General features: G+C 42.5%; 3 protein-coding genes across 3 annotated transcripts; 2 read left to right on the forward strand and 1 right to left on the reverse strand.

The window, feature by feature from the left end:
* The first annotated feature begins 542 nt into the window (after positions 1 to 542).
* On the forward strand, positions 543 to 8,482 carry vsig10 (V-set and immunoglobulin domain containing 10). Its single transcript, XM_030105757.1, has 9 exons — positions 543 to 845; positions 944 to 1,216; positions 1,876 to 2,184; positions 4,726 to 4,980; positions 6,208 to 6,492; positions 6,713 to 6,829; positions 6,975 to 6,987; positions 7,955 to 8,097; positions 8,178 to 8,482. Exons 1-9 carry the CDS (start codon positions 758 to 760, stop codon positions 8,270 to 8,272), a joined length of 1,578 nt encoding a protein of 525 aa, XP_029961617.1. The 5' UTR covers positions 543 to 757; the 3' UTR covers positions 8,273 to 8,482.
* A 2,263-nt stretch (positions 8,483 to 10,745) lies between these two features.
* wsb2 (WD repeat and SOCS box containing 2) lies at positions 10,746 to 18,175 on the forward strand. The gene is made up of 9 exons (XM_030104957.1): positions 10,746 to 11,101; positions 11,193 to 11,361; positions 12,226 to 12,443; positions 12,528 to 12,659; positions 14,996 to 15,096; positions 15,488 to 15,684; positions 16,002 to 16,091; positions 16,661 to 16,777; positions 16,895 to 18,175. Exons 1-9 carry the CDS (start codon positions 11,062 to 11,064, stop codon positions 17,106 to 17,108), a joined length of 1,278 nt encoding a protein of 425 aa, XP_029960817.1. The 5' UTR covers positions 10,746 to 11,061; the 3' UTR covers positions 17,109 to 18,175.
* Positions 18,176 to 18,242: 67 nt separating this feature from the next.
* On the reverse strand, positions 18,243 to 22,012 carry LOC115398275 (replication factor C subunit 5-like). Its single transcript, XM_030104958.1, has 11 exons — positions 21,872 to 22,012; positions 21,462 to 21,526; positions 20,476 to 20,612; positions 20,322 to 20,401; positions 20,165 to 20,238; positions 19,684 to 19,843; positions 19,493 to 19,574; positions 19,164 to 19,293; positions 19,006 to 19,083; positions 18,826 to 18,880; positions 18,243 to 18,599 (listed from the first exon to the last, which is right to left on the reverse strand). Exons 1-11 carry the CDS (start codon positions 21,916 to 21,918, stop codon positions 18,500 to 18,502), a joined length of 1,008 nt encoding a protein of 335 aa, XP_029960818.1. The 5' UTR covers positions 21,919 to 22,012; the 3' UTR covers positions 18,243 to 18,499.
* Positions 22,013 to 24,590: the final 2,578 nt, after the last annotated feature.

Here is a 24,590-nt window from a genome sequence, read left to right on the forward strand (position 1 = left end):
GTATCAATTTTAAACACCATCTAATTTGACCTTGATATGCAAATGAGGTTCTGACGTCATTTAGAACTTTCTTGACTGAGAAATTGGTAACAATGTATCAGTTTTGAAGCAACCCTTTTTTTCCAACACAACATCATATTTTATTTCATTAATAATCATTTATTGTAAATATTATTATTACTATTGCAACAACACATCATCAGTAGGGCAAAACTAACCTGTCTCACAACGTCTAAACCCAGCTCTCATTCCAACTCTTGGTGAATTCTGCTTCACAATTATTAAGAATCAAGATGAAGTCACAAAGAACACTTGGCCAACACAAGCCAGTTACCCTTTGGTAACTTTTCTCACACCTCCTGATCAAAACCCAGAAAGTCGTGTCTCTAGATCCGTCCATGTCACTTAAAGCATTTTGTGAAATCAGAGCGTGAGCTTTCAGTTGCACCACGTGCTCTCCAGTTGTCAGACCTGTCTGACAGGTGACAACAGTGTGTTACTGTGCCTTTAAACAGGTGAGCAGGGTGTGGTTTGAACATTTCCGGATGAATGTGCTCAGGTAAACAAAACGCGTTCGCCCAACGTGCCGCAGAACCGCGCGGGACCATGTGAGGGGTCCCTGTAGTGTTCTGCAGAACCCAAGGCCGCGCTTTGCGGGGTTTTTCTTTTTATTGTGGGTGTTATGGGCGGACAGGTGGCCGTGTCAGTGTGTGCCTCTCGCAGGTGAACTAGTCCGACAGGTTTTTTTTTTTTTTTCATGTTTATTCCTTGGGAGCCATGTAGGAGAGTTATCATGACGATTATGGTATTTATAGCGCTTCTGCAGCTCTGCTTATCCGCAACGGGTGAGTTTCCTCCACTTTATTTATTCCCTTTTTCTTTTTTTTAATGGCGGACGGATATGACAGGTGAGTATCATTTCATCCCTCCTCCCTCCCCGCAGTTTCGGGTCAAGCCTCCACCGAAACGGCGGTGACGGCCTCAACGGGAGACATCGTCCTGCTTCCGTGTTACACCGCCGGGAACGCAGCACCGTCCGCCACGACGTGGAGGAAGGATGGAGGGGAGCTGGTCCTCGGGCAGAGGCTGTCGGTGCTGCCGGACGGCAGCCTGAACATCCAGGGGGTGCATCCCGGGGATGAGGGCTCCTATCTGTGCACCTCCACGCTGCCGCACAACGGCAGCTTCCAGGCGGCGGTGCTGCTGCAGGTCACCAGTAAGTTCATCCTGAAGAGTCTGGTTCTTCCACATAACACACTCCTGAGCCACACAGAAATTTAGAAATTACAGTTTTATGGCCTCGAATGAGTATTCTTGGCCACACATTGATATTTTGCGCTGTTAAAAGGCTTTCCCTCATATTAGCAATTCATGGCGTCAAAAAAATAAATAATAGTAAAATAGAATAGTATATCTTGGTCTCGAATGAGTATTTCCCTCTAATTGGTCATTTGAGACCATGAAATATTAATTTGAGGCCACAAAATATAAATCTACATTCACAAAATGTATAATTGTGGCTACAAACTACTACTTTGAGGCCACAAAATTTGAACTTCTAGCCACAAAATAATAATAATAATCACATAGCAAAGATTAGCATTTCATGTCCATGAAAAACCATTTTATGGCCACAAATAGATACTTGTCAAAATGAGTATGTTATTGCCTGTTATTATAGGGTTTGACTTAATGGGTTGTGCATGATTGAGTTGACACTTTGAGGACTAGTGACATGTGGACTAGAACATGAGATTTCAGTTGTGAAAAAGTTAAAATGAAGTTGAATTTTGATAAAATTATATAATTACAAATTGAGATGATGCTGTTGGATGAAGCATTGCATGGTTGTTATGGGTCGTGTGTGTTGTTCAGGTGGCCCTGATGATGTGTCCATATCCATCACCGGCTCGGTCACTCCACTGTCCAACGGGACGCTCCTCACTTCTCGGGGCTCCACCGTCTCCTTCAACTGCTCCGGCTCCTCCTACCCATCCCAGGAGCTCACCTTGGCCTTCAGCGGGGCTTCGTCCAGCAACGACTCGCTGGTGTCCGCCTCCGGAGCCACGCTGGCCTTCAGGATAGAAAACATCCAACCCGGACATCAGGGAGTCTACAGCTGCCGGGCTCACAACAACATCTCTCATCAGAGAGCCAATGACAGCAAGCTGCTGCTGGTCTACTGTGAGTACCACAAACAAAGTGAAAAACTTTTCAGGCTATATTTAGCTAGCTACAGGTATGACTTTATAGCACCTTTGCCGCAGTAGCATTAGGATCTCATATATGTGGTTATTACTGTGTAAACAGTCCAAAAAATACTGATAGGTTTATTTTTATTTTTTTGTCATCAGAATCACAAAATGTGTTTATTGTAATGATCATAAGATCCCTGATTTCTGGAGGGAATGAGTTATATCACTATCACAATGCATCAACATCACACAATACATCATGCAATGCTTATAATTTCAGTTAGAACACTTTGATAAAAAAAAAGAAGTTGTTCAAGAGCTATTGGATTTACATTCGTTCATTCGTTCATTCGTTCATTCGTTCATTCACACTCAGAGTCATATATTTATGTATCCACATGCAGGTTCAGTAATTTATTCATTCAGTTACACTTGCTGACGTTTATATTCATGCACACCAAGTTCATTAATTTTTTTTTCACACCGATTTATTAGTGCATCAATTTATTCATTGTTCATTTTCTAATCCTTTCATCCTCTCAAATGCACACAGATTAATTAATTGAGTTGCATTCACAGATTCATATTTTTTGTATGCACATTCATTTATTTGCACAAATGTATTAAAGCATTTATTTATTTATTCATTACATAATTCATTCACATTCACAGGATCCTATATTTTTGCACACAGATTCATTCATTCACCCATATTCATTCACTCATTCATTCCCAGATTCATTCATTAAGTCAGAAACAAAGATACAGTGTCTCTAACAGTGGATAATTTAATTATTTTAATGTTAATTCAGCTTAAACCTTTTACAGATCACTTCCTGAACATGTCATTTAATATTTACTTATAACTGTATCACAGAAGATGCCTTTACTGGTTGAGTTTTACATAATACACATAAGACACCAGTGCTGCTTTGATATTAAGGTGGCAGCGTGATCTTTTGGGTGTTCACAGTTCATGATCGTGGGCGAACCTTTCTCTCAGTTTTAAGGTCACAGTTTGAATCACCATCACCAGTCTAAACAAAGGAAACGGAGAGAGAGAACTTGACTGGTGCAAATCAGAAACAGTGGTTCATGAGGGTTTTTAAGAGGAGATAAATTCATGCTAAGCAGAACTGAGTGAAAATGACTCAAACTGCTTTATAATTCTAGTTGTTTGATGTGGCCTTATTACTTCAAAGAAGAGATAATAAGAAGAAGATCACACTGTGGAGGAGGACAGGTGGCCGGAGAGGTGGAGTGACGCGGTGTCAGTTTCCTGGGTGTTATAATTCCCACCAAGAAGACGATCTTTGTTATGAGTCCTGAGCAGATACACTCTCTGACACATGAGTTTTCAGTGTATCATTCACACTTACTTAAACCACAACCTCCTTTTCATAAAAAAAAATAAATAAAAAATTCTTCTAAGTTCAAAACCCTTTGAATCAAAATCCAATCTATCTTAATTTCAATAGGGAGACACTTTTGGGTTGAATGCATTAAATTAAAACTGTGTATATTGTAAAATCTATCTGTTGGAGGAAATAACATTATCTTTGTGATCAGGAGGTTGGCAACAGTGAACTGAATTGACTTCTTGATGTCGCAACACATTCAGATTTTTTTTTTTTTTTAGACTAACTTCCTGCTGTATGGAAGTAAGTTTGAGTAAGCTTTTCCCTTTACATGCACTGTAGGTTTTAGGCTTGAACACACAGTTCGGATTACTGTAAATGGTTTCATTTCCACTGATGTTTCAAAAAGTATGGGAGACAATTGAAAGAAAAAAACAAGTAAAGACCTTGTGAGTAGCAACAGTTAATTCAAACATCATGACTTGAAGCTTAAATTATTCAGGCATTTTCTTTGTAGCACCTTGATCTTTTCTGAACCCTTTGAAGTAAATTCATTATGAAATGAATGAACACAGACTGCTTCCTCACTGGCTGCAGTGTAACTCAGTGACTACCGTTGTGACTAAAATAGTGCACAAAAAGCTTCTAAATAACTAGTTTTAGCATCACAGTTTGGTTTACTTTACAACAAAAAAAAAAAAAAATCTCCCAATTTCATTTTTATTATCTTGCAGAAAGTATCTGCAAAACCGGACGACACTTATCTGCTTCCTGCCATTGTGTAACAGCAAAGCCAAAATTTTCCAGGATCAAGCGTGTTGTGTTATATTCGTGTGTGGCCAGATTCTGTGCTGTAGATACTCAGCCTTGAGATCCTGCCTTACTGTCATGTTGAAATGACTATTCCTCTGTTAATCCTGACATTTCATAGAATTTTCATCCATTCGAACAACTAATTAAAACTGAACTGATCAGAAAAAAACTGCAGGACCAATCAGACCTTAAGTCTTTCGAAATTTCTCCAGATAAATCAGAAAACAGAGGACACCTGGAAGCACTACTAGCCAGTCTCATCACTGGTAGTTTGTATTATGTATGATTAATAGTCAAATTACACGTTTCCTGGATTTTTTTTTTTTTTTATCCCTGACTTTTGTTTTTGTCTCACCTAGACATCCCAGACAGACACCCCGACTGCATGTGGACGCCTACAAGCAACTCCTCAGACATCCAGTTCAGCTGCACCTGGTTCGGAGCCTATCCGCCCCCGAAGCTCCGCTGGGGGGATAACGGCGTCTTCCAGGAGACGGACAGCCTGACGGTGACTCTGAACCGAGCTTTGCTGTCCGAAGGGAAGACGGTGAAGTGCACGGCCCAGCACCAGCTGCTCAGCCCGGGGGCAGAGAAGTCGTGTGGCTTTACCTTAAGTAAGCACGTCGCTGTTAAATGAGCCTCGTAACCGTCCTGAGATCTGCAGCCTCTGAATCTTTCATGGATTTTCCACTTTGGAGGCCCCTGAGGCTCTCTCAGACTTGTTGACAGTGTCTCCTCGGCCTCAGTTTTCAATAGAGACAGAACTGATGGGTCCCAGACCTCAGCCTTGTGACAAGACAGCCATACGTTCATGATCAATGTGAGCTATGTGAGAAAATATGTTTGGGAGGAGTAGGACTACAAATTGAGTGATGCATAGTTTACTCAGTTATCAGTCTGTTAACAGCTCCTTCCTGTCATGAAATGCAGTCACAGTGTAAATAATCTGCCATGTTTCATCTTTGAAGAATGAAGTCTGGGTGCATCTTTCCGGAGAAAGAGTCTTAACTCACCTGCTCTGTGAGAATAAGGGAGTTCTGAAGGCCTTTCTGGACGTTCACGACTGACGTGATTTTCTTTTTGAGGTGTTCCTCGAATGCAAACGGCCGTGGTTGACAGTGTTCTGAATCACTCCACAATCTAAAGGTTATCTCCATACACTGGCCTTCCTCAAACAATGGGATGACGTAAGGCGGCGTGCATTAGTTGCTGTTATCTTAAGAGATTTTTATTGGACTTATGAAACCCACAATATAAAGTGTGACACACACATCTGATATTCAACACAGCCTAAAGGCCCAGCTTGTCAGATTTCGGAAGATCTAACTGACGAACTGAGTGTTTTTATTTTTTAATGTGTAATCTTTACTGTTCAGGTTGAACTGAAATCTTCGTATCTACATGAAGTGCTGTTTCTCTTCAATGGAGCATGCACCTTTGTTTCTTTTGCCTGGAATGAGCGCTCTAGACATGGACTCTACAGAGTTGTGTTTTTACTAAGGTTTTTGCCCAGTGTGTATTTTGAACAGGCCAAGTGTGGTTGAGTCAATTGGAGATCTGATCGTATATCTGTAAATGTCAATGAAGTCGGGTCAAATTGCAGAGAGGAGATCGAGCCAGACAGGAAGTTTCCACATAAGACAGATCCTATTTCGCTTCATTATTTAATATTAGAGCAGTTGCATACACGTTGGATCAAAACCACACCCCTGATTTACACCCTCTTCCCTCAGTTTATTATATGAGCAGTATATGGTTTGAGTCAACAATCATTGTTTGGAGCCTCAATGCAAAGTTTATTGGAACAAATAATCACCATTGGGTGTCCGTCTCTCTTCCAGAGGCTCCGTACCCTGAAGGCGATCCTCTGGCCGCAGCTCTGGAGGACTCCAGCGTCACTCTAACCTGCATCGAGAAAACCTCCCTGCCTCCCGCCAACACCACCTGGAGGAAGGGGCTTCAGCAGGACCTCATCGTCCCCGGGACCAAGTACATGTTGTCGGAGGACGGACCCGAGCTCAAGCTGACCATCCTCAACGTCAGCAAGGACGACGAAGGCGTCTATTTCTGCCGCAGCGAGAACCCGGTGACTGTGCGCGAGCTGGAGGTCTACCTCACCGTGAGGAGTGAGTTCAGATCATCAGGGGCATTTTTCTAAAGGGTTTAGAGAGAGAACCTGAAAACTTCTCTTGATATGTGAATGGAAGCGAAGGACCAGTCCCCACATGTCTGGACTCCATCACTGGAATGCTGATAAACCTGCTGCACCACCCTTTCTCCTTCTTCTTCTTCATCTTCTCCTTCTTCTTCTTCTTGACGTTGTCCTCTTATCTCTCGTGCTCTCAGAGGCCTCGTCCGCCTACACAGGAGCCATCATCGGCGTTTTCATAGCCGCACTCATTGTGGGATCGACTGCCGTCGTGGCGAAGACGCTGTATGGCAGCCGGCACCGAATCTGCCTCGGTAACTACGTCTTCTTCGTAACTGAAGCACAGAATTTACTGTTTAAGCTCATTAAATTGTGCATGCTGTGTATTTTATTATTCAATGTAAGAAGTGTTCAACATGTAAAAGTTAACAAAAGATACTTTTTCTCCCTTTTTTTCAGGAGGTGGCTTTGGGTGAGTTTCACACAGTTACTTTTCTGAAACACTCTTACCTTTTCATTAAATGACTGAATACCTAGAAGTTAGACTACAAACACAAAATTGCTGTAGTTTCATACACAATTAAACTTTTCCAGCAGAAACAAGTACATTAAGTGACATTTTGGTCCTTTTCTGAAGACCAGTGGTTTTGAATGGGCGACATAGCAGCAAGAAACATCTGGGGATCATGGGGATTTGTTCTTAGCATGGTATATTTTATTTGATTTTTGAGTAAAAACAAAAATAGAAAGCCATATATGGCACTCAAAACTATTAATAAATGATTTGAAGCACATTTCTGTAAATGTGATTGATAATGTAATTCAGACAAATTTAAATTAAAATGAGATTTACTTCAAAATGATTTCATACTAGAAAGACAGAATTACAATGTTTTGAATTAGAAACACCCAACTAGCCTGAGAAAAGTCTTGATTTTCTTTGCATGTGGATTTTAACATCATTAATTTATAGTAAATACGAATGAATGAATGAATGAATGAATGAATAATTTATAGTAAATACGCGTATAAAAACATGAAGGAGCTTTTCTAGTTTGGTACACAGTTGTTCCAATGTCAGATAACCTGAGTCTCTCCCATAGATCTCCACTGACTTCTGTTGAATGCAAATTTACCACCTTTACATTTGCAGACACATTCACACTCTTAACTATGTACCAATAGTGAGGAATGGCTCAGTTTGGACCAGCTGAGTTAGTGATGGAACCACCAGGATGGTGTTGACAGTAATGTGGATGACAAATTGATAACAAGCTCACTTTGACCTTCAAGTGCAACACATTGTTGTTCCCTATTTATTAACTTAAGAGTTCTGCCTGCTAAGGATTTGTTGATGTCCTTCAGTGTAAAGAGGCCTTGGCTCTTTATCGTCCTACAGCCTGACTCCCTATAACGTCCGAATCCTTCTCCCTTGTCAGGCACGTGAACGACGACAGAGGCGACGTGCTGAGTCTGGTGGAGTCGGATGACGAGCAGGTCTTTCAGGACACCGTTCCCCAACTGCCCCCGTTAACCAACGGGAACCACACGACGCTCGTCCAGATACATCGGATACCATCAAGTAGGACCCCGCCGAGGCCGTCCGCAGCACATTTTACGGTGTGAAAATGTTGGTCTGACATGAAGGCATCGCTCCTCCAGGTGATCAGGAGGATGCAGAAACAGCCGACACGAGCCCACAGCAGCAGGAGGACACTGTGCAGACACACGAACCAGAAGATCTTGTAACATTTTAGGTTTTGGGGATATTTTTAGATTATTTGAATCCAAGTAAATACAATTCACCCCCAGTGAGAATGTGGAAAAAAATGGTGGAAGATTTGTTTTAAAAAATATCTTAATTTGCTGTTTTTTTTTAACAGATTTTTGAATTTTTGTACTTATTTCTATGATTCACTTGTACAGTTTTAAAAGTGTGATTTGTGCAGTAAATGTGTTTGATGAAACAAGAGTCATGGGATTTGATTGCCTGTTCTTTAACTGTCCTTTTTGTGCTGAACATGCTGTGTACGTGAAGTCACTGTGTGGAATGTGACTTTGTGTTCTCCTGTGCTGAAACCAGAGAAAAAAAATGTGGTGGAGTCGGTTCAGTGTTCACCTGCATCGCGTCACGTTACAAACTGAGTCACAGATGAGATGACCTGAATCAATTCAGGCTTACGTCACATGCGGGTCACCACAACTGGACGCTAGAGCCGCTTAACAAATTATCTTTTAGAATCATGTTTATAATGAAAGGTATTTCTATGCAACATGTCCTCAATCCACCACCTCACGTCAGATGGAACAGCAGATATGACTGTATAAAACACTAGCTCATTTTAATCACTGGAATTTTCTGGCCATGCCTCTATTCAGTAGGAATATGCAAATAATACATTTGAAGGCCATTAGTTAGAAACCAAACCAAATTAAGACATAGAATGTTTACAGGCCTGAAAAACTTTAAACTGAGATCAACCTAATAATTTATCATCTCTTTACAATGTTATGAAAATAAAAATGGAGTAACATAATGAATAAATTGTTTTGATCATTTAATCTGAACTAAAGACGGCATTAAATAAAAGCTTTCAAATGTTCTAAAACAATGTTTTCATTCAAATCGACATTTCTGCTGCCTCTTATTTAATTTGTAGAATATTATGTAACAGTTTTCACTCCAACAGGAGAATCTGTTTGGGCAGGACACATTTTATGAGTGTTGTATCAGCAGCAGGACTCTTCCCAGTTTTATCACTCCACCTCACAGCTGCTTCAAGTGTTAATGACACCAGTAACTGACAACTGTAACACTGCAGACATTCCTATTTTCTCTCTAGAAATGTGCAAATGAATGTATTTCTGTGTGTGAAGACAAAATAATTCAGGAAATTGTTTTTTTTTTTTTTTTTTTGTGATGAACAGCATAAATGTAAGTGGCGTTTTAAAAAAAAATCCAGGTTGTGTTGTTGAGTTGGGTTGCATCAGCAGACCTGTAACTGTTTGACAGTTTACTCCCAGCCCTCCCTCTCCTGACATTTCCCTTCATTTCCCCCCAAAGTGAAATTACATCCAAAAGTAATTATACCACAACTTACAGCTTAAATTTGTTTAACATGTTTTTTACCCAGTGATAAAATTTAAAACCTAAACTGAGGGTTATTTTATCATTTCATTTCTACTATTTTTTTTTAATGTTATATTTTTCCATATTAATAGAATAGAATAGAAATGCTTTATCATTTCCTGGGAGAAAATCTTTAATGTAAATTTCACAAAAAAATTAAAAGTCAACAATATTCACTGTATTTTCAGATTGATTCCCTCTAACAAACAAGTAGCATTATACAAAAAACGTAATAGGAATGGTGAATAATGATACTCGAATTTGAATAAACTGAAAAATGTATGTTTTTCTAGTGAATTTTCAACAACTAAGTTATGGTTTTATAAATGCGTCCTGCACTGAACATGAGCAACTGGGAAATAAATATAAGAGACACTGGATCACAAAAGTCATGTCAAAAAATGTTTTTTTGTCAATAAATAATTCTTATTGAGTCAACTTCAAGTCAATCTGTCTCAGCAATAAACAGGTAATCTTGTCATGTGGCCCTTTGGGAAAATAGTTGCTCGCTCTGCCTTTCGATAAGAAGACCTTCATAATGAGCAAAAATATACAAGACAGAGGGGGAACAGCTCAAAGTTACATTCTCTGGTTTCTGAGGAAGAGAAATCTGGACAGAGTGAAGTCTTGATGTGTTGAATTAGCAGCATGTTTCACTGTGATGATCAAAAGCTTGGTAAATATTTTCTGCATGACAGTACATTACAGCCTCTCTCGGTTCTGGGTTAAACATGTTGGCAGGTCTGCACAGATTATTTTTGTTGACTGCTGCCATATTTAATTATGGAAACATTCTGGTTGCTGTGGGAACGTGGAACTCCAACATGAAAAGAAGGGCGTGACAAGCACTTGGTCATTTGCATTAAAAGAGACATACAGCTGATGCACCGGAGTGAAAATCATTCTTTATAATATGCATTTTTGGGTTGTTTAGTCTATAAAGTGTTGCTAATAGTTTATGAGGACACGAAGGAAAGGGGAATAATATGTGAACTTTAATCAGCGTGGAGTTGTTGTTTTGTCAACATGTATTGGAACGTGCGTGGGGGCGTGGCTAACGCTTACGTAATGCGAGAAGAACGTGAGGACGTTGAGCAACGCCGCGTTCGACGGTCCAAAGTGAGTCAGAGGACGGGAAGCCAGCGGAACATTCCGTGTCTGTCAAGCGGGGAGGAGCAGTCCTGTCTGGGCGTGAGACCAGCGGGACATTCAGTATCTGTCAGGCGGAGAGGAGCAGCCCTCCGCGGAACACTCGGTATCCGAGCGACGTCCTGTCAACCGGAAACCGGAGCGGGGCAGCAGCCCTCCGCGGACACTCGGCGCCCCATCCCGGCTCTACATGGACCAGCGCCGCCGAGCAGCGAGCAGCAACCCACCGAAGCGGTCCTAGAGCGGAGCATGTGAAGAGGGGAAACTATGTGCTCCACGGAAAACAACGCGGAGCTCCAGTCCAAGTGTAAGTGACATGTTTGTGGGTGTGTGGAGGAGGGAGACCGCCGGAGGGGTCGACCCGCTTTCACGTCGTCTTCCCATCCTCCCCTCCGCAGCGTCCGACCCGGCTCTCCTGCTGGAGCTGAAGACCAGGCGCCCCCCGTCCCTGGTGGACCGGGCGGGATGTGAGACCTGGAGCGTGGACTTCTCCCCGGACGGAGCGTGGTTCGCCTGGTCGATGGGACACGGGATCGTGTGGGTGGTCGCCTGGCCGCTTGACTCCGAGTAGGTTGAAGGTTCACCACCTGTGTGGGTTCGATGCCCACATGGGGCGTTCAGGGACGCCTCGTTCACACGGGCTTCAGTAATCCTGTAATCCTGTGGGGACAACTTTTCCACACCACGCTTAAACACGTTTTCCTTTTATCAAGCTCGGTCAATAAAATGTGAGGAGGTGGAAAACAGCTAGAATAAAATTAGAATTTGAAATGTTCTATTAACATTCCAGAATGAAGAGTCACCCAACGTTACTGTTTATCAGTTTAAATTATGTAATGTTATTTGAAATGAAGAGGAGTTACCCAACGTTACTGTTTATCAAGTTTTAATTTTTTGTAATATAATTTGAAAGAATCTGTCGGTTAAGACTCAATTCCAAAAGTTTTCATGGGTAGAGCAATTGGGTTTGTTCCCTTTTTTCTGCCTTTCACCCAACCTCACATGCAGTGTCAGTGTTTTTTTTTTTTTGTGTGTGTGTATGTGTCAGAGGTGATTCATCTAATTATGTAATAAACAGCACCATGGAAAGGCTTCCTGATTTATGTTTAAAAAAACTGTAAAGAAATACAATGTAAGCAAGCAAAAATAATGTGATGCACATTCAGTGCCGAGTGTGAATGCTCAGGAAATTTTGTGTGGAGCTTTAAAAGTGTTGAGTTGTGAAGTGTTTGTTTTTGTGAAGCTGTCATTGGAAGAACATGAATAAACAGATAAAACCAACAGCTAAACTAAAGCACACAATTCCAGCTGTGCCACTGGTTAGATGAGCTGCAGTTGCAGTTTTCCGGGAACTGTTTCATGCAGCTTCACACCGCCTACGTCCAGGTTTTTGTGTTCATCTGTACACTCTCGGCTCTCTCTCGCCCACAGAGACAATCAGAATGGAGAGATTGACCGAGGGGACAAGAGCTTCAGTTGTGGTCACCCGGTGTGGGGGCTCGCCTTCGGACCCAGACCTCCAAAATCTGCTGCGGTGGCGAAGGCGGCTGCACCACGTCCAGCTAAAGCGTCATCCAGAGGGCGCAACATCCTGCTTCTGGCCACCGGCTTGGAGAACGGGGTGATCAAAGTGTGGAACGTGTTGACAGGTCAGGCGCCTGCTCCTCATGAGGACTCTCTTGAGTGCAGAAGAGGACACTGATGTGTAAACAGTGTTATTTGTCCCTGATCAGGTGATGCTATTTTGGATCTGCACGGCCATGAAGGCGTGGTGAGAGACCTTGTGTTCCCCCAGAACGGGACGCTCACGCTCATATCATCCTCTCGTGATAAGACTCTGAGGATTTGGGATCTTGCTCATAAAGGTACGCACAGTTTTAAAGTCTGGAACCTAATCAGGAGTCTTAACATCAATATTCGTGGTGTTTGCAAACACTCATCACTGATGTAACTCCGGTGTTTTCCTTGTACAGATTTACTGCAAACATGCTGATTCATCAGCAAATGGTGCTGTTACGCAGCAGCGTTTTACATTCAGGGTCGACTCCACTCACAGCTTGATTTGGCTTCTGCAATGAGGTTTTGTAATATTTCTCCAGAGTTGTATTACCTGCTACTGATTAACACTTCAGATGCACATGTTTCAGTCGTACTCGCGTTCACTGCCTGCTTTGCACAACCGCTGTGGTTATAATGCGGCCGGCTGAAGTGTCAGAAGTCAGCCTGTCCTTGAATGCAGCTCGAGAACATTGGATGCAGACAGCAATATATCACCTAACAACTCTCAAGGGCTTGTAAACAGATTTTCACACTGTGCTGGTATTGACTGGGCCGAGAGTCTGCTTTCAGTGGCTTCATCGCTTCACACCAAGGAACAGGTCCAAACCACCACATGGCCTCACAGAGAGGACGCTCCCTCTCTCTCTCTCATTTCAACAAGTAATTATGAAGGTTTCTGTTTATTCAAATTATTCCTGAATTTTCAATATGTAAAACGGAACATTAAGTATACTGTGTTAAGAACAGCTCAAGACTTAACAAGTGTTCATGAGCAATCGCACAATATCGATGAACAGACAGAAAAGCAAAAATAAGGGGAAAAAAAAAAACTTCTGAGAAGCAATACATGCATCGATATTCAGATCATACCTGGTATTATTTAAAAATCAGAAACTTAAAGTTATGTTGACAGAGAGAAATGTAATTGAAACACAACTATTACTGTTAGATCATTCTTGACAAATATAGCAAGAATATTTATCACATCTTATCAAATGTTGCAGAGCTGAAAGAGACATTGTCATTTCCTTTCCAGAGCTTGATAAGCTCTGAGAACTGGGCCTTAGGAGAGGGCGCCTCGTCACCCTCCACTGAGTCGAGATGTTCCTTTTTGCAGTGATCATATTATATAGTTTTATGGTGCAGACTGGTGAGCATAGGAAAGTGTTTGATGCCACCGAGAATTGCAGAACGTGGGCTTCAGAAAAACGTTTAAATGTATCGGCACAAAACTGGTTTAATTTGGGATAAAACTGTAAGAGGTGGCCCTGGGTTGCCTCAGCTGATTTGCATTTTGAGCAGATTGGGGAGACAGAAGGTTCAGAAGTGGCATGTGGATAACTTTAAATTAAATGAGTTGAAAAGGCAGATGAGAAACTACTATTTGATGTCTTCATAGATATGGTGAGATGCACACTATGAATTGACATTTGGTGCATTTAATCATTGAATCTTGCTCTTTGTTTTCTCAGAGGTCTTTTTTTTTCTTTAAATTGACACAGACACACATGGTTAATATGCATTTTGAATAATAACTGTTGTTTCCAGCTCCTAGACATGTAAACTGTCCGCTAATGATACATCAGACAAAGGTTTGTTGTCGTTTAATATCCACTTAGTGAGTGTTTTCTTTTCGTTTAAATTTCAGCAGATGCGTGACTCTGGCAAAGACATTCAACTGTTCAGAATGAAACATGCTTAAATGACTTACAAAAGAAAGAATGAGCCCCACTTGTTTTTTTCCCAAACCATCAGTTGTTAGTTTTGACCTTATTTGTTTAAAGTATGAAGGAAATGCGGGATGATCCTGGGAATAACATTTTCCACAGGATCTGCATATTTGGAATGATCAGCATTTCAGCGTTATGTCCAGTGCTGGTTCTGGGGCTTATCTCACTTCTCACTTGAAGCAGGGAGACATCTAAAGCTGTTATTCTGGTCTGCTTTGTTTTGTGTAGACACCAGCACTGATTAACAGATTGATGTATGCGAGGCGACAGGACTGAAGCGGTAGAGTTGTGTGCTTATTACTGTGATTTCTTTTTACCATCAGAGAACTCGGAGCTTCTGAAATGTTCAAAGGAATCAGAACAGCAGCAGGAATTATAACATCAACAAAAGGCCTGTTAGACAGGCGGGGCTGCTCCGAGCATGTCCGTTCCTCTGTTTGATCCTTTAAGATGCCTTTTGTGGAGTTCTCCTGACACTTGAACGCAGCACGGGGCAGAGGGGTTTTGGATGTGGGCCCAGAGCTGCCCTTCATGGTTCAGAGAGCAGCGGGCAAACTCCCACAACTGCAGCGCGCTGAGTGAAGCTGAAAATCTAAAAAAAAACCTGCAGAGCAGAAGGCCTGGAGGAAACTGGTTTGCATCCATACATCTGTAAGTGTGTGTGTGTGTGTGTGTGTGTGTGTGTGTTTCAGGGAAGAAGGTGCAGGTGCTCACTGGTCATAAAGACTGGATCAGCTCCTGCAGCGTGTCGTCTGACTGCAGCATGATCGCGTCCGTGGGCAGATTCGACAGAGTGAGTTTCATTGCTGCACAGGTTGTGTTGCATAAAAAGCAAAGCCTGAACAGCTTGATGTTGTTTCTATGATTTGTACATTAGATGTTTATTTATTTGTACTTATATCCTATACGAAAATGGCTTTCAGACTTTTTCCATTGATGGTAATACAACATAAAAACACCGGGGAGCTTCTGTTACCTGCATGCAAACTGCTCATTTGACATGTTCTCCTTTGGAAGAAAGCATAAAAACATCAAGTTGTGCAATCGGACTGTTAAGATCACAGTTAATGATTGGCAGCATGTCTCAGGTTGTCCTGCTGACCCTGAGGCGGATCACTGCTGTAATCACACGAGGTTTTCTGTGGGAAGACTCTCCAGCTGCTGTGTTTTTCTCCCGTTATCAGATGGTGTGTCTATGGAGCCTGCGGTCGTACACCTTCATCAGGAACCTGACAGGAGGCACCCATAAGACCCTGTACCTCCTCTCCTCCTGCGATTTCTCCCCCGACGGGGCCGTGCTCGCCACGGCCGCCTTCAGCGGATCCAGCTGGTGGATCGACCTGTGGGACCCGTACACGGCGGAGAAGCTGGCCACCCTGGCGTAAGCGAAGTCTCAGACTCCTCTGTCACGTTTTTGATGCTCAGCAAAAAAATAAAAACAATTTTTCTGAAACACTGAAAGTGAACAGAAAGTTTTACAAAGCTTAAAATTTGGATTTCTGTTATTGTTCCCTTCAGGAAGTGAGGCGAGGATGATGTGAACCATAAACAGGCCGCTCTGTTACAATCTCTGTTGACATCTGACACACAGTCTGAAACTGTGTGCTGGCACCACATCTCCTCTGTGTGAACTGTGTCACAACAGCAAGTGTGTATAAACCGCAAACCTTCCTAACAAGTGCTTCCTTTTGTTCGCAGTGACTACTTTGAAGATTACGGCCAGAACCAAATATCAGCAATACAGTTCTCTCCCAACGGTTTGAACCTGACCATCGTTACTGATGACAGGTGGGTCAAATCTGCCGCTGTTATTAAGTTTTAAAGAATTAACAAGATATCCAGAATACTAAGAGAGGCCACGTTCCTGCTGGAGGCTCCTTTTATGGGAACATCCCCTCCTGTTTTGTTTAAACCAATTTTATTGTCTGTTGAGGCTTTAAAACGGTGACATTTACTCAAGTAATACTGATAGGTGCTTCACGTAGGTACATTAGGAGCTGACAGCTGTTGAGACACAAAGTGCCCCCCGACACTCTCCAGGATCAGATGAATAAGAGCAACACACTCTGTGGTTAGAAAGTGTGTTTGAAGTGCATCAAAACCGCTGTTGTGGTGAAAGAACAGAAAATTAGGCTGAAAATAGTTTCCAGGTACAATATACAGCAGCCAGCATCGACCAGAAAAGAATCACGAGGTTCGAAGAATTAAATAAATATTTAGCATCAGATTTGACTGAATTTTACTTTAAAATAGCTGAAAGTGATTTTCCATGTAGAATTTTGGTGTGATTATTATTATTTTAATGAACGTTTCTCTCTGTAGGCTTAATTTCATGAATGTCTGTGCATTTGTTGCAGAGCTCTGAGAATCTGGGAGCCAGGAAAGCGAGGCATGGTGATGCAGACCAGGAGGGACCGAGACTCCAATGGACTGTGCTGCAACTACCATCCACAAGGGGGCGTTGTTGCTACAGGGTAAACAGTTGCTCGAGCTTCAGGAGGCTGCTCTGATGTTTTGTAACACTGTAGAGCTGTTCCTTGCCATCATGTAGAGACTCACCATGCGTGTGTTTTTCTTTTTTGTCCCGGCAGCACACGAGACGGCCACGTGCGGTTCTGGAAGGCCCCCCGGATGGTGCCCAGCCTGTGCCACCTGTGCCGCTCCGTCCTGCGCCACTCGGTCTCCACCCACCAGATCGAGGCTCTGCCCCTCCCCAAGAGGATCCTGGAGTACCTCACCTACAGAAACATCCCCGAACGCCTGAAGACCTGCTGCTCCTCCGACGACGAGGACTGGGAAGGTTAAACCGGAATGTACAACAACAACAACAACAAAAATCTAACTACTGACGTCTGCTGAGTGATTGTTATGACCGATCAACCCCGAACTTCAAACCTCTGAGTGGTGAAATTAGTAATCCTGGGAAACCGAGGGCCCTGGCAATCACTGCAACACACACCACCTTTGTAAACCTCTTCATGGGAACAATCCGAGTCCCGGATCTCAGTCCGAACAATCCGATCCATAGAGGATATAGCAAGAGCTGCTCAAGGACTAAAAGGAAACTAAAGCAAACCCTACATACTTTTTAATATTTGGGGGGCTTGTTTACATCTGCACCACTAGGGGGAATGGTTGAAAGTAGTTTATGGGCAATTTAAACCACTGTGGCGTCCCTTTCGCTCACAACCAGAACAACAGGGAGTCAGAAGTGAATCGGTTTTGTTGCTGCTCGCAGATTTAGAAGCTAAAGCTCACTGCTTCCGTTCGCCGGCTCGCCGTCAACACGAGATTTCGTGCGTGGACGTCGGCCATGCTTGGTTCATGTGTTCGACCAATCACTGTGTCCTATGTCTGTTCTTGTGGAGAAAAGGGAAAGAGCCAAGCAGGAGAGGCAATATTATCGGAGGAATAAGATGTGAAAGCTACAATTCCATTGCTAATTATGGCGCATAAGAAGCTTCAACAATCCCTCCTGATGGACATTTTTTTCAGCTACAAAACGGGCCTGCAGTTCAGATGGTTTTAATGTTGTGGCTGATCTGAATACTCTCATATCAATGCCTTTACTGCTTTCTTACAGAGGTGCATATCTTGATGTAATCTACCTTAGATGCAACATTCCTTCACCGAGGGTTTCATTTATTGCACTATTGCTGTAATACGATGCATTAACTCAATGTTAACACGACTATCTGACTTGAATATCACAGTTTTATATTAATTTATTATGTAAATATCAGACACGTATGTATTTTTAATTGCTGTGTTTATCATCCTGAAACTGCACATGCACTACCTACTGTACCTGTAACAGAAGATAACGGAGACTCAACTTGTAGAGAAAGTTTTATTAAACAGATTTAAAGACACTCGTGTGCACGAATGGTTCTGATTACCAAAATTTCTATTTTTGAAGTCCATACTTTTGACTGAGGGTCTTTTTTATTTTTTTTAATGCTGGCCTTCCACATCTTTGTGTGCGGGTGACTCAAATAGCTGTCAGCGTTTGTTCCTGATGTTCTTCCACTGTACTCGCGGTGTGGTGGGCAGCCAGGCAGTGGGCTTCTGCTTTCTGCCGAATTCTAGTTACAGCCCCGTATTCTGCAGAAGTGCTGGATTTCACTCAGATCTACAGCTCTCCGTGGACAAAGAGGAGAAGCGCAGCATGAGTCTCTGAAAAAATTCCCGGTGTCTTAAGAAGCCTCGCTGACCACGATGTCTCTCACGGCCTGGAACGCAGCGACCATGGAGCTCAGCTGGATCTTCTCACTGGTTCCTGAAGCCAGCCGGTGTCTGCAAACACAAAATGTAACAAGTTCAGTCAACAAGACATGTAAAAGAATTGCATTCCACAACACTAAAAAAGTGACTTAAAATTTGGTAAAAATGTTCATTTCCACATGATTTTGTAGTATTACCAAACTCGACTAAAGGTGAGCAGTGAGCGAGCTCAACATAACATCCACTATATTTATCACTTTGTATTCAAAGTCATTTTAACAGGAAGAAATCATCTTACTCAACATCAGCCAGCTTGATGAGGAGACTGATCCGAACAGCTGGAGGGAAATCCACTGGAAGAGACGTCAACAAACAGTCACTGCAACGCTTCGCACACTCACAACATCATCACTCCCGCTGATCGGATCAGTTTTTATGACACACTTCAGAGACTTTCAGCTCCACATTAGTGTCTCACCTCTGTGCACGAGGAGGTGGATCTCAGTGAGGATGTCGTTCAGAGCCAGGCCCTTCAACGTCTTCAGGTGAAGGATTTCTGTCGCAGACGCGTTCAGGAACACAAGTGGCTTCCTGCGTCAGGGAATGTTAGAGACGTCACGGCAAGGTGAAGGATACGTTTATACGCCGTGGTGAAGTCCTTGTTGAGGCACCAGTCGAGGATGTTGGCGATGTCTGAGCGCAGCGGGTGGCCCGTGCACGTGTACACCGTGTCCTCCGTCACCTTCTCGTACGCCATGCTGGTGCTCTGAAATCACACAGTGAGGATTCCATTGAGAATTCATCACAATAAAAACACCTTAAACATCACAAGATCAACGACTGATCACTCCTAATTAAATCCAGGAGCAGACAGTTTGACTCAGAATGCTTCAAGAAGACATTTCTTCTGAGTTTACTGGAAAATATGGTTCCTCTACTATTTGTTGGAACGCCATTCGCCATACCTGCAGTATGTTGAGTGATCGTCTCATATCGCCTGAAGACAGCGTCACGATGGCCTTCATTCCATCTGGAGTTATGTCGATGCTGCCGCAGGAAAACATTTTTTCAATTAACAGCCACACATCGACATATTGGCTTTGAAACTGCTGGAGAAATACGTCAGACGAGATAAAAATCTGCGACTTTTGGCCACCTCTCCTGCTGGATGACGTGCTCCAGCCGGGGGATCATCTGGTCCGGGGACAGCGGGCCGAAGCGGAACCTGGTGCAGCGGGACTGCAGAGCCGGGATGATCTTGGACAGGTAGTTACAGATCAGGCAGAAGCGAGTGTTTTCTGTGAACTTCTCGATGACTGGGACGAGAGAGCGGAATGGAACGAGCATGAGATAAACCCCAGTGTGTTGGGCTGAAATTCAAAATTCATTCCTCTGTTTACAAGTAGAAATACTGCACAGACTGAAACGTACACTCCACAATTAGCCATAAATGCAGCAGATGCTCCATATTCTTCAGTTAATCTCAATATTTTCAGCGTTTTTCTTTTCTTTTTTTTTTTTTTAAAGAACCTTAAGGTTTCTAAGCGGGCTGTGATTTCCCAGCAGCCAAACTGTCTGGCTGCTCAGCGAGCCGTGTGGCTCACAGTGGGCGACACCCGCGCGAACAGATGGCTCACCTCGCCGCAATGCATTCTGGGCATCCTGGGTCATGGCATCAGCCTCGTCCAGTATCACCAACTTGAAGCCCTTCCTGGAGGACACAGTAAACACACGGCGTGTCAGTCCCTGTCACGCTACAATGACGGCTGCTGGGCCTCAAAACTGCAGCCGTACTTGAAGATAGTCCTGGTGCTGGCAAAACTCAGGACGGGGCCTCGAACCACGTCGATACCTCGGTCGTCCGAGGCGTTCAGCTGCAAAACAGAATTAGATTGATCCACAATTCTAACACCTTTAAATCCCAGTAACACAAACTCGTCCTGCGTACCTCCAACACCATGGAGTTGAACTCTTTCTCCTTGTACAGCTGTCGGGCACAGGCCAGGATGGTGGAGGTCTTCCCTGTTCCCGGGGGGCCGTAGAACAGCAGATGGGGAAGTTTGTCCTCGCTGATGAACCTTTGGACTGAAGAGATCAGCAGCAGAAAAAAAAATCACGCTTCTGTTTAAATGTACAGGATTAACTACCAAGGTTAAAGACTTCTGTGTTTGCTGCTGCCTTTCAGTAACATAATCACTCGTCTAATGCTTGATTTCTCCTGATGCGTTCATTTTTCAATCTTGTTTTTGCTTTAATAATCTTTCCTTGTTGTTTTTATTCTTATTTCCAGTTATTTTTCAGCTGCTCTGGCATGATGCACAAAATAAAGTGACTCTATGAGACGGATGTGCTTTCAGAAGTAATAATTACATTTATTTATAACATGTTTATTTGCACCTAATTATCTGACTGCTTGGACATTTGCCGTTACACGAATATTGATATTTTGGTTCAGGAACCACTGCAAAGTGGCAAAAGTCTCATTTCTTAATGGACAAAGAAACTGGGAATTGCCAGTCACATATTAACATCATTAAGTAACAGATTACCCACAAAAGCACACTATCACTAAACAGGAAGGTACAGGATCATGTAGATATGTCCTCCTAATTTACCAAAATTCAAACTGAAAATAACCACACTTTAGAAAGCTAGCAGAAATAAAGAATTTATATCAGTTTAGTGGTGAAGTTTATGGATAAAACTAACATTTCAAGGGGTAAAATCTCATCCCTGCTGGTTTGTTTGTCATTTAGTTTTCTTTGCGTTGTCTCTTTGGTTGTTGTAGAGAAGACAGACATAGCGCACTGTGGTTGCTCAGAAAATGTACAAAAAAAATATAATTTATTCAAGTAAGCGCCCTGAATGTGATGCGTCGCAGCTGAACTGGTGAGAATGATTTTGTACATTTATCCTGACATTTTGCATACTTACTGGTGCTCAGGATATCTTTATGCGAGATCAGATCATCGAGCGACTGTGGTCTGTACTTTTCAACCCTAAAATACAAAGAAAAATAAAGTTATTGCCAAGCTTGACAATAATAATTACACTGTCACTGTTTTCTAACCGAGTCAAAGATGTTTAATGCAGCTTTTCCTGAGCTAGCTGGGTAAAATAGCACCACAATAATGGTGTACAGACTTATGTTTTAACATATATCGACCTGTAGGCGGGTCAAAATATTATAAAAAGTGTTTACAGATAAGTGAGCAATCAAGCATGGCTAGTAAACTATGTTAGAGTCACGACCAGACACATGCTAGCTTGACTCTGGTAGCCTGCTAGCTGACTAACTACCGATAACGCTGTAAACCGTGTTAAAAAGACGGCTTTCCGCTCACCAGGGGAGATTGCGGGTCTGGAGCTGCGCTTTACTCGTGGACGCCATGTGCCCGGTTAATCGTGTGTTTAATCAGAGGTGAATACTTGAAGAAATAAAAGTTCTTCCTTCTGCTGTTGACGGCTGTTTGCCGCGCTCTGTGACCAAACGTACGTCTGACGTCAGCGCGTACAACCAATGGGATGTGTTCACCGGCTTCGATGGGCGGGGTCAAGGTAGCGCTACCCTCTGTATGAAAATATTGAGCAGGTAGGGGTAAAAAAAAGAAAGAAAACGCCACTCCAATCCATAAAAACGAAATTACAAATACATGCGTGCATTTAAGCTTCTACACTTAGAGCACACTGCCATGTGCTTGTAATTAGTTTTTCAGGTGACTTGCTGTGAATGATACTGCAGTCAATAATAAATTGTAAATTTATTCTGAGGAAAATGTAAAAGTAGATCAAACTTTTCTTGAACATAAAGAAATAAGGGCCTTCTCTTGAGATTAAATTGTTTTGATCACTATTTTGTTCACTTCACTCATTAAAGTCAAGTGAATAGTCTATTTTAAAACCTTTCCCCAATTCCAAACTCACTGCATCATGCTCTTTATAGTCTACTAGTCATCTCATACTTCCATCTGTCTTGTAAACCAAGGTCCAGAAGGGGTCCAGGTTTGGCAGGTATTGGAGCACCTTGGATGAAATCTGGGTACACCATGGACAGACTGCTACTCCATCAAGACAAAATAAGGTGAACAGTTACTCTCACATTTCTTTCTTTTTTTTTTTTTTCAACTGAGAGCAGAAAAGAGGAGTACCTGGGGAAATCCATGCATGCACAAGGTAGAATATGTAAATGCCCACAAGACAGCTGTTGAGAATGCAAACTAATACTGTCAGCAAACAATTATACCCTCTGCATTTAATCTCCAAATGAGAGCATTAATTTTCACTCAAGATATAACTAAGGTTTGGATCTTATTTAATGTTTGGTTTCCAGTGTTGAAAAATCCTGAACATGCAAACAGTAGCTTTAAATGGAATCCATACTACAGAGGTTTTAATTCAAACCAACCAGGTGAGAGTCTAGTTTAAAAATACTGTGGATCAAGACTAGAGAAACGTATTGAAGGATACTCTTTGTAAAACTCCAGTGAGATCATGATGCAGTGATGAGTTCCCAGAATCACTCAGTCATGACTCAGATTTCTTGCATATGGGAAACAATAGAGAGTGAATACATGGTCAGATCTTTGGTGAAAATAAATCACTTTCAGAAAGTTAGTTAAAAAAGAAAACTGTGATTTTTCTGTCACTGCTGTCCTGTTGTATTTCAGTCAGATTTAATTCAGAGTATGTGTGCATCACGAAGAACCACTCATAATGCACTGTTTTCTCTTTGAATTCTTCATATTACCATTATACCTACATTACTTATACTTTACTAAGAAATGTTCAGTCATTTCACGCACATTCATAATTTTGGCAGTTTCTTTATTGCAGGAAGTTTAGTAATTGTTTGTCCACTCAAAGACAAAATCTGAGAGATCAGACCAGCTGTTTACATGAACAGTCAATCAAAATACCATTCACCCTTTTTTATGTAGTCATTCATGCATTAGAGTATGTCATCTGAGTCACATGTTATCAGAGAAAGACAAAAAAAAACAAAAAAACAATTGCATTTCATTTTTAAAGGCCACATAAAATCTTGCCTGGCAGCCCAGTGGGTTGAACCAGCTCTGACTTCTATCATTATTTCACTTCACAGATTTGAATATTATGTTTATATTGTTGAATATCAGATTATTTTAGGCATAAATAGGCATGTTGAGTAAAATCTGACAAGTCTATATACATTTGTGAATTCGGTTACAGTTATGAAACTGGATTTTCTAAGATTATTCATGCAAACTTTAAGAATACTTTAAACACCTTTCAGCCAGATCAAGTGCTTCTTTTTAGATTAGAACATGCACAGCCTAATCTCACCATAATTTGATTTAGGTGCAGGTGTGTATGTGAACTGTGATGATCCCTCTTGGTGGAAAGGTAAAAATAAAGTGACCCCCCCCCCCCCCCCCCCCCCCTCCCCATGCCTGGGATTGAAGCAGTGGCGCTGTAATCTCGCGAGAGCGGCCCCTCTCGGCGGTGCCGTGCGCTGCGCTGCTGTTGCTGTGGGTTTGATTGACAGGAAACATGTCGGTGTGGTGGGAGCGAACCGGGATGCAGCTGCTGCCAAGGGAGACAGGGAGTACCTGCATCCGATCCACACATCAGCACCTTTAAACAGAAGGGGGGGTGAAGAAGAAACCCACCCACCCCCATCAGGCTTTCCCCTGATCCATCTGCTTAGGATGCGCTGAACAGCTTCTCTCTACCTTTTTTTTTTCTGTTTTTTTTTCTTCTTCTTCCCTTTTCCTCCATCTGAAACGAAGGGGGCACCCAATGGATGCTGAGGCAAAGCGCGAGGTCCCGCTCGATGTCTTCTCCTCGTGCTTGAATTAGCCTGCGGGAGCACCTGGATGAACCGGGAGGAACTCGGAGGACTGTCGTTGCAATGGAGTCGGCTCTGTCGCGGCGCAAAGCGCGTCTCTGAACGTCCAACACCTCGGTTTCATGGCGCTCTGCGGGTCGCTCCGCTCCGTGGGCTTCTCCACGTTTCTTTTCTGAATTAACATTTTTTTCCCCTCCCCATTCTATTTTACCTTTTCTTTTTTTTTTTTTTTTTTT

Source organism: Salarias fasciatus, chromosome 12 (assembly GCF_902148845.1).
Source record: "Salarias fasciatus chromosome 12, fSalaFa1.1, whole genome shotgun sequence".
NCBI lineage: Eukaryota > Metazoa > Chordata > Actinopteri > Blenniiformes > Blenniidae > Salarias > Salarias fasciatus.